We start from the raw sequence: 17554 nt of genomic DNA, 5'->3' as shown, positions 1-17554 counted from the left end.
GTTTCATCACTTGTAAAATATGGATAATGATAAAAGTATCTATTCCTAGGAGCACCTGGGTTTGTGGTGAGGTTACATGAGCTAATGCGTGGACCCTTGTTTGGCACATAATATACAGTCAATAAATATTAGCTGTTGTTTAGTTTGTGGTGCTGGAAGTTGTTGATGCCTCTCTGGCTACACGGCAAAGTCCAGTGACACTCAGGGGTGGGCACTCAAGTTTATGAGACTCAAGGATGGTACCAGAATTGTTCATTTTGTCTAATTTATATAGAAATGTTTCTTCAAGAAAATGAACGCGCTGGACTTGGAGATATTTCTGCAAAAAGGAAATGATACATCAATCTTTCCAGGAAGTATGGTTCTTGAAAAAAAGGTGCTAAGTCATTGTTGGAGCCCAATTACAAATAGATGGACCAAGATGAGGAAAGTCACATGCACATCAAAGTTGTCACAGCAAGTGAAGTACTAAATACAGCAACTGAAGGGGTTCTCCTTTCATTAGAAAAGAAATTGCAATGAAACAGAATAAATGCTTTTCTCTCCAGTTGCCCCTCAGGAGTGCTGGAGCACTAGCAAAACTATGTGCCAAATGATTACATTATTCACTGGATGGTTGTTTCCTAATGAAATAGAGTCATGAGCTGGTAAATGTAGTATGGATTTCCCGAGGGTAAACTAGAGATACAAATAATTATAATTTGGTTACTTCTAAATAAGCTCTCTCTCCACATATATATAAACAAATGATTTAACTATTTTGAAATTGCTCGAGCTGAAATTTGGTCACTACCTAACTGGTTCTTTAAGGTTTAGTGAATTCTTTAAGAATTAGTGAATTGAAGCCTGTGTCGTAAATTAGTTGGACAAAGGGAATCAGTGGCCTGGAAAAGATTCTCTACTGAAAGGAACATAAAAAGGGATCTAAGAAATCTGTGGGACAACTTGGGATAGGTGTTGTAGGCTTTTATGGAGAAAACTGGCTTAGGTGGTAGCTTAGGTGGTTGAATGAAACAGAGAGCTTCCCAAATGCTCTTGTGAGCAGTGATGGTCACTACTAGTGACTATAGAGTCTGACTAGTCTTCAGACATTAATTCCAGAGACTAGAATTTTAGTTTCTTGACTTTTGACTCAATGTAGATGAGAATCTTTCATGTTGAAGCTCTTTAGATTGAGTAACTGTATGATAAATTAATATGTATATATCTGATGTAAATGTGCCTAACTCTGATCCTCTGCCTTAAAATTAATGAAAGAGGTAAGTAAAAATTACTTATTCTTTATGTGGCTCAGCAAAAAGCTCACATTGTTTTGAAATAAAATATTTACAAATATTAACAAATGGGAAACCAACAAAAATAGGAAGGAGGGAGAATTTGGTGGTCTGAGTTCTGTGTTAGTACAAAGTGGCAAAATATAATTAATATATTTAATTCACCCTCCATCAGCTCTAGTGTGTAGAGAACCGGCCATTTTAGGGTGGCAAAACTGACTACAAATTTGCACACAGTAGAAAGAGCTAATGAAGGAGGGTTATAAGAGCAGCCACTGAAATAGAGACATGTATTATATAAGGAAATGGGTTTCATTTCACTGTAAAAAGAGGAGTCCTTAAATTAAAATCCTACCATGGCAAGAAAATGGATTCCACAAGTCCAGTGGATCATTCTAATGTTAATGAAATTTAAACCAACGAATCGCATCATATACAGATGAACATGTGCCACTTAATTGAGGAACACCATTAATCACGTCAAATATCTTAAATCTGATGAACGATGATTAAACATGCTCTATCTGGAGAGAAGACTCCCTCCTGAATGTGCTGAATACTTACGAGTCCACATGGTTCTCAAATGAAAGTAGGATTGGAAAAGGTGAAGTCTTAAATGCACATTCAGCAATGGCTTCGATCACTTCCTAAAAATGAGAACATATATATTCAATAAGCCAGAAGTTTAATGTGTCTATTTTTTTAAGTTAAACCCTTTAATGCCATTGTCTTTTTCATTCATAGAATTGTATCAAATGGCCTAAAATGGCTAGAGGGGATTTGCAGGCTCCTGGACTGTAAATTTTATTACTCTTATCTTAGTAAGATAAAAGAAAGAAAACTGGATTTGGGTGGAGGGGAGTCATAATTGTGAAGGGAAATGGTTCTCCTCTTTGGTAATTACATTTATTTTTTTTAAATAATGAAAGAAATCTAATCTCATTATAAGAATTTTGGACAGAGAAGACAAAATTTTTCATCCATAAATTCATCTGTTGAATAAAATCACTGGCAGGCATTTTGTTACATTTATTTCTACATGTTTCTCATGTATTTGCATAACTTAGTAAATATTTTATTTGTATTTTTAATATAGTTATGAGATATAATTAATCCAAGGTATACAGCTGAAAATTTTTAATATTCACACTTTGCAATCATCTCCCCAACCTAAGTTAATACATTTTAATCACCCCCCACAAAGCTATGTCCCCATTAGCTCTACACTCTATTCTCCAACCCCATCCCACACACTCAGACATAGGCAACCACTAATCCATGTTCTGTCCCCATAGATTCACCTACTCCTAACATTTCAAATAAATGAATCATACAACATGTGGCCTTTTATGTCTGGCCTCTTTCATTGAGCCTACTTTCAGGGTTCATCCATTCTGTAATATGTGTCAGTACTTCATTTTTCAACTATTTTTTTTAATGTATAGGTCACAGCTTTAATATCTGTATACCATTTTAGGGAGTGGCAGTATCATAATTTATTTAACCACTATTCAATTGTTGGACAGACATATTTTTTTTTTTTTTGGCTTCATCAGGTGTATTTATTTGTTAATATACTCTTGGATCGACCAATATACATTGAATGAACAAATACATGAACAAATGAATGAATCGTCGAATCCTGCGCTCTTTCAACTCATTTCTAATAGTTCAATATTTTAAGAGCTATCATTCAAATAATTCTCCAAAGAACCTCTTCCTTTTCTCCCTTAAAGTTTGAATTATTTTTAAAGAATGAATTCTAAGAAGGGGAATTATTAAATTAAAAATAGGAATATTTTCCCAGTCTTCTGTGTTTCTCCAAATTACTTTTCATCTTAGACTGCCTAGAATAATAGACCATATTTCAATGCATAGTCACCAACTTTGGACATTAGTTTTTCAAACTGTTTTCCTTATTGAGCTGGTATTAAAGGATGGATATCATTTATTTTTAATTATATCACTGTCAATACTCTTGTGGTTTTGCATCCTTTTTTTTTTTAATTTTGTTTGCATTTATTCTTTACATATTTTCCTTCTAAGTAGGAATTTTTACTCTGATTCCTTATGCCTGAGGCCTTTCCATTATCTTCTCTACCTTCCTTGAAGAATTCATAGCTTGCTTTCTATCCATGCCAGAAAGCTATTTCTCTGGCTGCAGAGTATAAATAAGGCTTTCTAATTCTGGACTGCATTTGCATATATCCTCTAAGAAGGAATTGACTGCATGGAGCAAAAGAATCACTCACTGTTTCTTAAGAGTGAATTCACAGATTGCCTTTCATACATTATTTTAGCTTGATACCATCAAAAATAAGTGTGCTATAAATAGCAAGCAATGGTCAGATTTTAAACTCTTTATTTGATTTATTTGAGTGTGGGCTTTGGATTCAAACAGGCTTGTATTTGAATCCTTCTTCTTAGCCTTACAAGCTATGTGACCTTGAGAAAAATCACTTAATACCTCTGTACATTTAGCTTGCTGGCCTGCAAAGTGGGAGTAATAAGCCTCATTCCACAAGCTTGTTGTGAGGATGCAGAGAGAGGAGGTAAAGGACGTAGCTCATGATGGGCAGATAGTCTCAAGGGAACCAAGGTTACTCACCTTGCTGATGCCTCCCTCTCCATTCACCCTAAACCCAACTAATACAAACATAGCTGCCATTAGATGAGTGTTTACATTCCAGACAAAGGTCTTATCTTATGCCATAAACATTCCCTAAAGAAAATACTATACATCATCTTACAGATTATAAAATGAAAACTCAGAGATATTAACCAATATGCCCAAGGTCACAGAGAAGAGAGTCCAAGAAACTCCAGGAAAGTCTGTCTGACTCTAGAGTTTGTGCTCTTAACTATTTTGCTAACTCCCATGTAGCTAATGACCTTAGCCACCTAAGATCAAAGGCCTCGAAAGAATTGCACAGCACTAGTCACAACAGCTAAGACTTGGAAGAAACCTAACTGTTGACAGATGAATGGATAAAGAAGATGTGGTATATATATATAATGGAATATTACTCAGCCATAGAAAGAACAAAATAATGCCTTTTGCAGCAACATGGATGCAACTAGAGGCTATCATACTGAGTAAAACAGAAAAAGACAAATACCATATGATATCACTTATATATGGAGTCTAAAATATGGCACAAATGAACCTATCTATGAAACTGAAGCAGACTCACTGACATAGAGATGAAACTTGTGGTTGCCAAAACAGAGAAGAGAGGGAGAGAGGGGTGGATTGAGAATTTGGGGTTGGTAGATACAAACTATTACTTATAGAATGGATAAACAACGAAATCCTACTGTATAGCACAGGAACTAATATCTAATCTCCATTATGCCATAATGGAAAAGAATATAAAAAAAGAATGTATGTATGTATATTACTGAGTCATATTGTATGGCAGAGATTGGCAAAACATTGTAAATCAACTATACTTCAATTAAAAAAAAGAATTGCAAATAGGTATCATAAGGGAAGTGGGTAGCAAATATGAGGTAAAAGGGGATAGATTTTGTTTATTTCCTACATTTGGCGCTGTTTTATTGGCTACAGGCAAAGAACATTAGAGCCACACTTGATTCCTCTTTCTATCACATCTTTTAATTCATCTGTAATCCTGTCCAAATGTATATTTGGAATATAACAAAATATTAGCACCTCCACTTCTATCATCCTGGTCAAAAAACACTTGTAATAACTGCTAAGATAGATTTTGTCATCATTCCCATATATTCACTCCCCTTCCTGTGATATATGTTGACAGTGGGCATGGCCTTGTGTCTTGTTTTGGTTGCTGAAATGCGTCTGAAAATGACACAGGGTTTTGTTGACCAGGGTCTTAAAGAGCCATCTTGGCTTTTGCCATTTTCCTTTTCTGATTGCAATGAGCCTAGTGATATCTCAGATTGGAGCTGCTTTTTCTGTTTGGATTACAGGTAATATAGCTAGGAGAGATAAGAAAGCCTTCTTCAGTGATCAGTGCAAAGAAATAGAGGAAAACAACAGAGTGGGAAAGACTAGAGATCTCTTCAAGAAAATTAGAGATATCAAGGGAGCATTTCATACAAAGATGGGCACAATAAAGGACAGAAATGGGATGGACCTAACAGAAGCAGAAGATATTAAGAAGAGGTGGCAAAAATACACAGAAGAACTATACAAAAAAGATCTTCATGACCCAGATAACCATGATGGTGTGATCACTCACCTAGAGCCAGACATCCTGGAGTGCAAAGTCAAGTGGGTCTTAGGAAGTATCACTACAAACAAAGCTAGTGAAGGTGATGGAATTCCAGTTGAGCTATTTCAAGTCCTAAAAGATGATGCTGTGAAAGTGCTGCACTCAGTATGCCAGCAAATTTGGAAAATTCAGCAGTGGCCACAGGACTGGAAAAGGTCAGTTTTCATTATAATCTCAAAGAAAGGAAATGCCAAAGAATGTTCAAACTACTGCACAATTGCACTCATCTCACATGCTAGCAAAGTAGTGCTCAAAATTCTCCAAGCCAGGCTTCGAAGAACTGAAGAGCCTCCTGATGAAAGTGAAAGAGGAGAGTGAAAAAGTTGGCTTAAAATGCAGCATTCAGAAAACTAAGATCATGGCATCTGGTCCAATCACTTCATGGAAAATAGATGTGGAAACAATGGAAACAGTGAGAGGCTTTATTTTTTGGGCTCCAAAATCACTGTAGATGGTGGCTGCCAGCATGAAATGAAAAGACACTTGCTCCTTGGAAGAAAAGCTATGATCAATCTAGACAGCATGTGAAAAAGCAGAGACATTATTACTTTGCCAACAAAGTTCCATCTAGTCAAAGCTGTGGTTTTTCCAGTTTCATGTATGGATGTGACAGTTGGATTATAAAGAAATCTGAATGCCAAAGAACTGATGCTTTTGAACTGCGGTGTTGGAGAAGACTCTTGAGAGTCCCTTGGACTGCAATGAGATGCAACCAGTCCATCCTAAAGGAGATCAGTCCTAGGTGTTCATTGGAAGGACTGATGCTGAAGCTGAAACTCCAGTACTTTGGCCACCTGATGCGAAGAACTGACTCACTAGAAAAGACTATGATGCTGGGAAAGATTGAAGGTGGGAGGAAAAGGGGACGACAGAGGATGAAATGGTTGGATGGCATCACTGACTCAATGTACATGAGTTTGAGCAAGTTCTGGGAGTTGGTGATGGACAGGAAAGCCTGGTGTGTTGCAGTCCATGGGGTCGCAGAGTCGGACATGACTGAACAACTGAAGTGAACTCAATTCCAGACCTGCCTATCACCATTTAGGCCAATGAGAGGCCTGAAGGTGAGTGAAAACCCAAGGGCCTATCTCTCTTTGTGTTTGACCAGTGAAGTAGCCATGTCTTTTCTGGGCCCACTCTCACACACATTTGTAGAGAGTCCGTGTCCCCACCTGTCTTTCTCGTTCTCTGGGTGGCGTTCTCTCTAGTCCCACAGTAGAGATTCTGGTGTGCCCTGAAATGTTGCTGAATTCTAGGTTTCCTAGACCTTCTTGACTCATTTATTCTGAGAAAGTGAAAGTGTTAGTCACTCAGTCATGTCCAACTCTTCACAACCCCATGAACTGTAGCCCGCCAGGCTCTTCTGTTCATGGAATTCTCCATGCAGGAATACTGGAGTGGGTAGCCATTCCCTTCTCCAAGTGATCTTCCCCATACAGGGATTCATCCTGCATTGGGGGTGGATTCTTTACCATCTGACCCACTAGGCAAGCCCCTCATGTATCCTGCCTCCCCCTTTCCTGACCCTGATATTGTACATATTTGGTCTTTGCATTTGACTGAGGGCCCCGTGTTCACACTGAAGCCTCCAAACTCACCAGTTACCCCCTTCTCAGCCCCCACTGGGCCTCTTACCAAGACTGGGCTGTGTTTCATTTACCATGTGGTGTGGCCTTCTGGCCTCTTCCTAGAGGTGAAATGGAGGCCGAACCTTGTGTCTGGGCACTGCCCACATCTTCTATCGTGACAGCTCTACAAATGACTTCATTCAATCCCCACCTTCACCCTGACTTAATAACGTGTTGTATATTTAATACTGCTACTATTTAAAAGTGTGGCTTTAAAAGTTTCAATTATAATGTCAGTAGCTAACATTTATAGAGTACTCACTATGTACCATGCATCATTCTAAGCCATGTTGTATATTAAGTATGGTCACTGAATTCTTCCCTGGTGGCTCAGTTGGTAAAGAATCTACCTGCAATGCAGGAGACCTGGGTTCGATCCCTGGTTTAGGAAGATCCCCTGGAGGAGCGCATGACAACCCAGTCCAGTATTCTGGCCTGGAGAATCCCCATGGACAGAGGAGCCTGGCGGGCTACAGCCTATGGGGTTGCAAAGAGTCAGACACGGCTGAACGACTAAGCTCAGCACACCTCTAGGAGGTGAGCAGTGTTATCACCCCCATGTGCTCCTGAGAAAGGGGCCGGATCTGTAAGAGCTTCCTCTGGTAGTGGAGGCAGGCAGTGCTAGAGACCTCAACAGTCTCCTTGCTCTCTTCCTCCCAGCCTCGCCCTCCTCCCTCTCCCCATCTCCACCAGAACTCTAGCCTTGGAAACCTTCTTGAACCTTTAAACATTTACTGAATTTCATCTTACAATTTTACTAGTTGTTGTTCAATCGTTAACTTGTGTCTGACTCTTCTTGTAACCCCATGGACTGTAGCCTGAGAGGCTCCTCTGTCCATGGGATTTTCCTTCTGGGTGTGGGTTGCCATTTCTTTCTCTAGGGGATCTTCTTGACCCAGGGATCGAACCTGCATTTCCTCCATGGCAGAAGGATTCTTCATCTCTGAGTCACCTGGGAAACCCTAACAATTCGACTGGTGAGAACTTAAAAAAAAAAAAGTTCCCTTGGAGGGCTTTTGGTTTTTCATACCTTTGGAATACTTTGCATGGAGCACTTGATTGCTGAGGATGAGACCAGTCATAATTTTTAAGTTTGGTTCTTTCACATAAGCTGTCCTTAGTGGACCATGGGCCTGAAAGTACCTTACTGCTTGATTGTCGCTTATTAAGCCAAAATCATTTTTTTCATAGGTCTAATACTGGATTCAATAATCTATACACTATATGGCTCAATTACTAGCTTCCAGTGGGAAAAACTGCCCTTGAAGTCCTTTATCCTTGACAGAAAGTAGCAGGGTGTATTTGGATATCCATTTTATATGAGCATTTATGTATCAGTTAAATTGCATCCTAAATTATTATTACTTCTCTCAGAGAATGATGCTTTATTTCCAGAAATGCTCCATTTAACCACATACTCAAATTTAATATATTTTCATTATATACTTTATCACTTGACTCTGTTTTCCATCTTATGTAATTGCTGGTTACAGAGGAGCTGCCTGGGGTTGAGGGGGGAGGAGCAGCTTGGGGGAGGCGGGTGGGCGTCCAGTGTGAGAGGAAGGAGACTGCATGGGAGCAGAGAGAATGCAGACCAAACAGCGAATTACTATGCCGTGACCATTGGAGAGACTAAGGCAGTGAGGCAAAGACACCAGCGGGCAGATATATGGGGTGTGTAATAAATATCCAGAGTGCAAAATAAAAAGTCCTCCATAAAGAGGCTGAATTACAGCATGTCCACTTTCCCAGAACACACCTTTTTATTTTGGCCCAACAATAAATAGGCGGTAAATGCCAATAGGAACTTTTGCTGTGGGGATTTATCATAGATCTCACAAAGCTTTCCAGATCACATAGACTGAAAGCAGATAAACTGTGTGACATAAAAATAATGGACTTTTGCACTTGGTTTATTTTGCTGCTGCAATACACACTGTGGCTATAGAATATAGTCTAATTACACCATGCAAATCAGGCCCAAATATACAGGCTAGCCCAGACAGGCAAACATTGAGAGAATTTTTTCACCACCTATCAACATATGGAATTTTACAGCAAAAACTGAGAAAGACAAAATTCATCTACCTGATGAACAGAGGCAAGAAAGACTAAAAATGAAGTCTCCACTATAATTTGTCTATTTGTTTGGGGATGGAAATAAAGTGACAAAGTGTTAGTTGTTCAGTTGTGTCTGATTCTTTGAGACCTCATGGACTGTAGCCCACCAAGCTCCTCAGCCCAGGGGATTCTCCAGGCCAGAATACTGGAGTGGTTAGCCTTTCCCTTCAGGGGATCTTCCCAAACCAGGGATCAAACCCAGGTCTCCCACTCTGAAAGCAGATTCCTTACAGTCTGAGCCATCAGGGATGGAAAAAGTGGCAAAATTCTGTAAAGCAATTAACCTTCAATAAAAAATAAATTAATTAAAAAAATTTTTTTGTTGTTCAGCTGCTCAGTCATGTCCGACTCTTTGTGACCCCACTGCAGCATGCCAGGCTTCCCTTCACCAACACTTATTATATGCCAGTTCTTTTTAAAATTTTTTTAAAAGATTTTTTTTTATGGACCATTTTAAAAGTCTTTATTGAGTTTATTACAATATTGCTTCTATTCATGTTTTGGTGTTTTGGCCATGAGCATGTGGTCTCTTAGCTATCCAACCAGGGATCGAATCCACACCCCCTGCATTGGAAGGTGAAGTCTCAACCACTGGACTCCAGGGAAGGCCCTTTGCCAGATTCTTTTTAAAGTGCTTGGGACAGATTAGAAAACAAAACAAAGATCCCTATTTTTATGGTGCTCAATGCTATTAGAAGGACACAGCTAATGCCGCTAATGGTAAAAAATCTGCCTGTCCATGCAGGTGATATAAGAGACACAGGTTCGATCTCTGGGGCAGGAGGATCCCCTGGGGAAGGAAATGGCAACATACTCCAGTATTCTGGCCTGGAAAATTCCAAGGACAGAGGAGCCTGGTGGGCTACAGTCCATGGGTCACAAAGAGTTGGACATGACTGAGTGAACACACACACACACACAGCCAATAAAGAAGGAACTCAATAAATAATTGAGTAAATTAAACAGAGTGTTAGAAGGTGCCACTTGGTAAATGGAAGAAATAAAGTGATGGGGAGCAGACCAGGAAGGTGGGAGTGGGTGTGATGGCTGATTACAGTATTGAATAGGTCCCAGGAGGCTTCCTTGAGAAGGTGGCATTTGAAAAAGGCTTCAAGGAGTTGCCTGGTGGCTCAGATGGTAAAGAATCTGTTTGTAATGCAAGAAACCCAGGTTTGATCCCTGGGTCAGGAAAATCCCCTGGAGGAGGGAATGGCAACCCACTCTAGTATCCTTGCCTGGAGAATTCCAAGGACAGAGGAGCTTGGCAGGCTGTAGTCCATGGAGTCGCAAAGAGTCGGACATGACTGAGTGACTAACACTTTCAAGGAGTTAAGAGGTGAGCCATGCAGATAACTGGGGAAAGGCCATCTCAGGCAGAGGCTGTGAGGTGCCCCTGCCTCACTTGGTCAGGGAATGGCACAGAGTCCATGGAGCTGTGGCCCAGGGAGTCATGGCCGGGGTGCTGCGGGTGAGAGAGCATGGGGCCGGGGCCCCGTTTCCCTCCTTCCTTTATGAAAAAGTCACTGCACACAGTGGGTTCTGGAAAAGCAGGCTGCATGCTGATAACCAGGCAGAGCGCAGCTGGGACTTGGGTGAGGCAGATGAGGTGCCTAAGTGCAAAACTTAAAGAGATGTTCAATTTCAGGTGCCACCTCTGCATTTACACACCAGTGAGAACAGACACCTCCATAAGCTTTGCATGTAAGACACTTCACTCACCTCCCTCTAGTCCTAATCCTGATGCAGAGAATTCCTGCTTTGTTTCTACAAACAGGCTGGCCCCACCCACCACCACCACCACCAGACACTCTCTCACATCTCTGACAGAATTATCTATCCTGCAAACACACAATGGCAGGAAGCAGAGCTGTGCCAACCAACCGCCAGGATGACGAATTTCCTGCTCTTTTTTGGCTGCACCTCAACCTCAACTGCAGTAGGCAGAGAGAGGAAGCAGAATTCTGAGCTAGATTTGGTTTTTTAGTCTCTAAATCTGTCAACAAGTGTGTGCATGTGGTTGAAAAGTGCTTCTGGAGCCCAGGAATAGTTGCTCACCAGCCCGTGACTCTGGGATCACAAACGTGATTGAAGGACCACTTGTAAGGTCGAGTGAACAGGGAAAATCATTCTAAGTTGACTTGATGGCTGAGGCAAGAAGCAGAAGCTTCCCATGAAATAAATATGCCTTAGAATGTGCTTGGTGTTTATATCCCCCCTATAGTACCCGTTACCCCTAAAGGAACTCTAACAACCTTGAGGATTATAAATGTTTAAGAAGATACAATTGCTCCTCATATGGACTCATGAGGGGGTGGTGGTCAGGGCTGTGAGTGACCCTACTGGCAGCGGATATGTGCATAAAAGATGCTTACTCCTTGGAAGGAAAGTTGTGACCAACCTAGATAGCATATTAAAAAGCAGAGACATTACTTTGCCAACAGAGGTCCGTCTGGTCAAGGCTATGGTTTTTCCAGTGGTCATGTATGGATGTGAGAGTTGGACTGTGAAGAAAGCTGAGCACTGAAGAATTGATGCTTTTGAACTGTGGTGTTGGAGAAGACTCTTGAGAGTCCCTTGGACTGCAAGGAGATCCAACCAGTCCATCCTAAAGGAGATCAGTCCTGGGTGTTCATTGGAAGGACTGATGCTGAAGCTGAAACTCCAGTACTCTGGCCACCTCATGCGAAGAGTTGACTCCTTGGAAAAGACCCTGATGCTGGGAGGGATTGGGGGCAGGAGGAGAAGGGGACGACAGAGAATGAGATGGCTGGATGGCATCACCGCCTCGATGCACATGAGTTTGAGTAAACTCCGGGAGTTGGTGATGGACAGGGAGGCCTGGCGTGCTGCGATTCATGGGGTCACAAAGAGTTGGACATGACTGAGTGATTGAACTGACCTGAACTGAACTGAACCTAAGTTTCAGAATACTTTGGCCACCTGATGTGAAGAACTGACTCACTGAAAAAGACCCTGATGCTGGGAAAGATTGAAGGCGGGAAAAGGGGATGACAGAGGATGAGATGGTTGGATGGCATCATTGACTAAATGGACATGAGTTTAAACAAGCTCCAGAAGTTGGTGATGCACAGGGAAGCTTGGCATGCTGCAGTCCATGGGGTTGCAAAGAGTTGGACACAACTGAGCAACTGAACTGAAATGAAACTTCAAAAATCATGAAAAGTCAGTTTCACAATATAGTAAATACATTTTAAAGTGTAAATATTCCTTCTGAACTTTTTTTTTTTTTTTTTTTTTTTTGCTGTCAAGTAAAATATGAAGAAATTCATTTGTCTAAACTGAATCCTGGTTGTCCCTTGAAAATCTTGGTTCTTTTTGCTGCCCTCTCAAATGATAGATGTTCATTTTATCGCATCCCAACTGTTTCAGGGCTAAAAGCTGGGTATTGGAAATTTTTTGCTCCCAATGCTACACCTGTGGAGAAGGAAATGGCAACCCACTCCAGTATTCTTGCCTGGAGAATCCCATGGACAGAGAAGCCTGGTGGGCTATAGTCCATGGGGTCCCAAAGAGTCAGACATAGCTGAAGTGACTTACCACAGCACATTCTTTATATATGTTGTATTTCACAATGACGAAATACAATTTAAAAAACAAAGAATGTGCTAAATAGGCAAAGAAATTAATATTTCTTTTTGTAAGACAGCTTCCTTAGATTCTGGTGATCAGTTCACCTGATGCCAATCACTCATGTAAAAACTGCTAAGTTTTTAGCCTCAGAAATGGCAAATGTGATTACTTTTAATTATTTTAAATAAACCTATGAACTTAACTGTGACCCTTATACTGCTAAACCTGCTAAAGCAGGTTTTACCCAAAAAGGGGGTCAGGTGTCACTAGCTTCTTCTCTTAGTAATATTCATTCACTCTACCTTGAAGGATATTTCTGTGGTCATGGTGAACCCATGGGTGATGACTGGCTCCTCTTCTGCAGTTCGTCCCTTCCAGCAGTCCAGCTCCACGCAGCGACAACCAGACAGGAGCACTTGGCGATACATCTCAACAGAGGAGTTTCCAGCCAGCTGGCCAGCTGTAAAATGTCAACAAAATGAACCTCAGACTCTCACAAAGTGAGGAACACACTGATGGTTTCCTAGAAGAGATCTTCAACAGTGGGAAAACAAAGAGCTCAAGACCTTGAGTAGTTCTCAGCCTTTCTTCTGTCTCAACACACCAGAAGGTAGTAACATAATCCCTAATGGAAATACGGCCCCCTAGCAGTGGTTTGGAGAAGAGAGATTAGAAGGATATGTAACAATAACAGCAACTCATGTTTATTAACTGTTAACCATGTGCCAGTTATAATTCTTTGAACTTTATATATATTACCATATATAATTCAATTCATATATTCAATTCATATTCATATATATAATTCAATTCATTCAATCTTCACAAAAATCTGCCTAATGTAACTCTGTTTGTTACTAAATGCCTATTTTCAGATAATAAAAATAGCATAGAACATTTTATTTGTCCAAGTTCCTAGAGCTGGTAAGTGGAAGATCAGGATTATAACTTCAAAACTCAGTCTTGTCATTCTGACCCTCTCTATGAAGAAGTATTGTTAACAGGCTATTGTATTACACAAGTCAAACCTTCTGTCATTTTTGTCCAAGGCACAAACACTTAGCATAGCTAAACATTATCTTTGCAAAATGGAAATAACTTTGTAGAAATAAACTTAAATTTGGCAAATGAAGTGTAAAATTTGTACTCTAATAATTATAAGAGACTGTTTAACAAAATTAAACAAGATCTAGTTAAATGGAAAGACATCCCATGTTACTGGAGCAGAAGATTTAAAATTGTTATGGTGGCACTACTTCTCAAGTTGATTTACAAATACAACTCCCATAAAAATCATATCTGTCTTTTTTGTACAAATTGATCCCAAAATTCATAAGGAAATTTAAAGGACCCAGAATAGCAAAAATGATTGTAAAAAATAAGGACAAAGTTGGAAGACTTCCCAGCTTCAAACTTAACAACAAACTCCAGTGATCAAGGCAGAGTGGTACTGTCATAAGATTAGACACATAGGTCAATGGAATAAAATTGAGACTCCAGAGATAAGCCCTCACAATTATGTTAAACTGACTGACATCTAGGTTTCTAAAACAATTCACTGCAGAAAATCATCTTTTTAAGTAGTGGTGCTAGGACAGCTGAATTGCCATATGGAAAATAGTGAAGTTGGATTCCTATTATATCATATACGAACACACACACACACACACACACACACACACACACACACACACACACACACACACACAATCAATCAGGCTCCTAACTGTATGGGCTAAAATTATAAAACTCTAAACAGAGACTGTAGAGAAAACCCTTGGGAGCAGAACTGAAATTCTCTAGTAAAATGATATGAATTGTAGTCAACAAGCACTTGAGAAATCTGTGGGCAGGAGTAGAAGCCAAACTACTTCTGTTTCACTTAAGAAGTCAATGGCAGGTTGTAATTTCTTGATAAATTATCTATTTATTTATGGTTGCACCTTGCAGATTGCAGGATCTTGGTTCACTGACCAGGCCTTGAACTCAGTTCATGGCAGTTACAGCTCCAAGTCCTAACCATTGGATTGCCAGGAAATTTCCTTGATAAATTTTTTTAAAGATTAATAATAAGTTTTGAAACAAGCCCACTACCATCAACACACAAATGGAAGTTTTTGGCTTTCCACATTAAAGATCTCCTGTGAGTTATATTCTGTAAGCCTCCATTTTTTTCAGCAGTCATTTAAAACTGATATATCAATGAAAACTGTCAAAATGATTTTGAAATGGACAAGATCTGCTCAGTGGAGACACACAGGACAGAGAAAATGGGATTAAACCTATTGGCTTAATTTTAGTTTTATATGCATCTCACAGCATCCAGTATCAGCATAGCAACAGGGTGACATTTTTTGGTTCTCTAGAGCCCTAGTAAATGCATAGAAAGGCTGATTAAGTAGGTTTGCAAAATCACTTTTCTTTACTGGAAAAAATAGGGCATTTTAAATACACAAATATTTGCAAAAGCAGAAATGCTGACAAAATAAGCTAGAAAGTTTCTGATGCTAGATAATTAATTTGCCATTTATAATAACCTCAAAGTTTGTTGTAATAAAGGTCTTTGCTGCATAAATGAAAAAGGGAGAGTGGGAGTGAAGGAGAAATGATGGTCATTTATATGTTATTCTTAAGGGAGGGTTACTTTAGCTAAGGAAAGTTATGACCAACCTAGACAGCATATTGAAAAGCAGAGTCATTACTTTGCCAACAAAGGTCTGTCTGGTCAAGGCTATGGTTTTTCCAGTGGTCATGTATGGATGTGAGAGTTGGACTGTGAAGAAAGCTGAGCACCGAAGATTTGATGCTTTTGAACTGTGGTGTTGGAGAAGACTCTTGAGAGTCCCTTGGACTGCAAGGAGATCCAACCAGCCCATCCTAAAGGAGATCAGTCCTGGGTGTTCATTGGAAGGACTGATGCTGAAGCTGAAACTCCAGTACTTTGGCCACCTCATGAGAAGAGTTGACTCCTTGGAAAAGACCCTGATGCTGGGAGGGATTGGGGGCAAGAGGAGAAGGGGACGACAGAGGATGAGATGGCTGGATGGCATCACCAACTCGATGGGCATGGGTTTGGGTAGACTCCGGGAGTTGGTGATGGACAGGGCGGCCTGGCGTGTTGCAATTCATGGGGTCGCAAAGAGTTGGACACGACTGAGCGACTGAACTGAACTTTAGCTAAAGAAGCAAAGAATTCAAATAATTAACCAGGTTAACTCATTAAAAATGCTAGCCCCTGCAGACAATTGCACAGCTATTCAAGAGTAGAGCAGATTTTCTTGTGTACTACCTAGGATATTAAGTACATTACTGACTATATCCAATACTGCTAGATAATGTGGAATTTCATTAATGTTTTGTTAAGTGTTACTAACTTCGTTAAGGAAGCTGCTGGTAGGAAACAACCCTTAGAAGAATGACATAGCCCAAGGACATGACATAAACTATTAGAACCAGTTCACGTCCAAGATGGTAAACAAGTCTACTTCCACTCTACCTCAGACCTCAGAGTCCACTCATTGTGACACATCAACAAGTTAAATGACACACCCACGGGCACCATGACAGCTCCAAGTAGTTGTCCAGTCACTCAGTCATGTCCGACTACTTGTGACCCCATGGACTGCAGCACTCCAGGTTTCTTTGTCCTTCACCATCTCCTGGAGTTTGCTCAAACCCATGTCCCTTCAGCTGGTGACGCCATCTAACCATCTTGTCCTCTGTGGTCACCTTCTCATCCAGTCTTCAATCTTTCCCAGCATCAGTGTTTTTTCCAATCAGTCAGCTCCTTATATCAGGTGGTCAAAGTATTGGAGTTTCAGCATGAGTCCTTCCAATGAATATCCAAGATTGATTTTCTTTAGGATATCCTTGCAGTCCAAGGGACTCTCAAAAGAGTCTTCTCCAACACCATAGCTCAAAAGCATCAATTCTTTGGCATCCAGCCTTATCTATGGTCCAACTTTCACATCCTTACATGACTACTTGAAAAATAATAGCTTGAACTATACAGACCTTTGTTGGAAAAGTTATGCCTCTGCTTTATTTATTCATTTATTTTTGGCTGTGTGGGTCTTCGATACTGTATGTTGGCTTTCTTTAGTTGTGGTGAGGGGGGCTATTCTCTAGTTGCGGTGCACAGTCTTCACATTGGTTGTCTTGTTGCTGAGCATGGGCTCTAGAGAATGAGTTTGGTAGTTGGGGCTTGGTTGCTCCATGGCATGTGGGATCCTCCTGGACCAAGGATCAAACCCATGTCCCCTGCATTGGCAGGCCAATTCCTAACCATTGGGCCACCAGAGAAGTCCATGTGTCTAGGTTTGTCATAGCTTTTCTTCCAAGGAGCAAGTGTCTTTTCATTTCATGGCTGCAGTAACCATCCACAGTAATTTTGGAGCCAAAGAAAATAAAGTCTCTCACTGTTTCCATTGTTTCCCCATCTACTTGCCATGAAGTTATGGGACCAGATGCTATGATCTTCTTTTTTTGAATGTTGAGTTTTAAGCCAGGTTTTTCACTCTCTTCTTTCACTTTCATTAAGAGGTTCTTTAGTTCCTTTCCCCTTTCTGCCATAGGCATGTCGTCATCTGCATATTTGAGGTTGTTGATATTTCTCTCCACAATCTTGATTCCAGCTTGTACTTCATCCAGCCTGGCATTTTGCATGATATAATCCAAGGCC

At 40.4% G+C, this 17554-nt stretch overlaps 1 protein-coding gene across 4 annotated transcripts in view; it reads right to left on the bottom strand.

The window, feature by feature from the left end:
- The window catches only part of PLCB1 (phospholipase C beta 1), an 830993-nt gene that overhangs the window by 174777 nt on the left and 638662 nt on the right, over positions 1-17554 (bottom strand). For all 4 annotated transcript variants that reach the window (XM_065920849.1, XM_065920850.1, XM_065920853.1 and 1 more), the window contains exons 11-12: positions 13176-13333; positions 1839-1921 (exon numbers count right to left, since the gene is read on the bottom strand). In XM_065920849.1, the coding sequence (XP_065776921.1) occupies positions 1839-1921; positions 13176-13333 (241 nt within the window). The remainder of the gene's footprint in view (positions 1-1838; positions 1922-13175; positions 13334-17554) is intronic.

The sequence above is a fragment of the Muntiacus reevesi genome, chromosome 2 (assembly GCF_963930625.1).
Source record: "Muntiacus reevesi chromosome 2, mMunRee1.1, whole genome shotgun sequence".
NCBI classification, from domain to species: Eukaryota; Metazoa; Chordata; class Mammalia; order Artiodactyla; family Cervidae; genus Muntiacus; species Muntiacus reevesi.
This window is presented reverse-complemented; position numbering and strand designations above follow the sequence as displayed.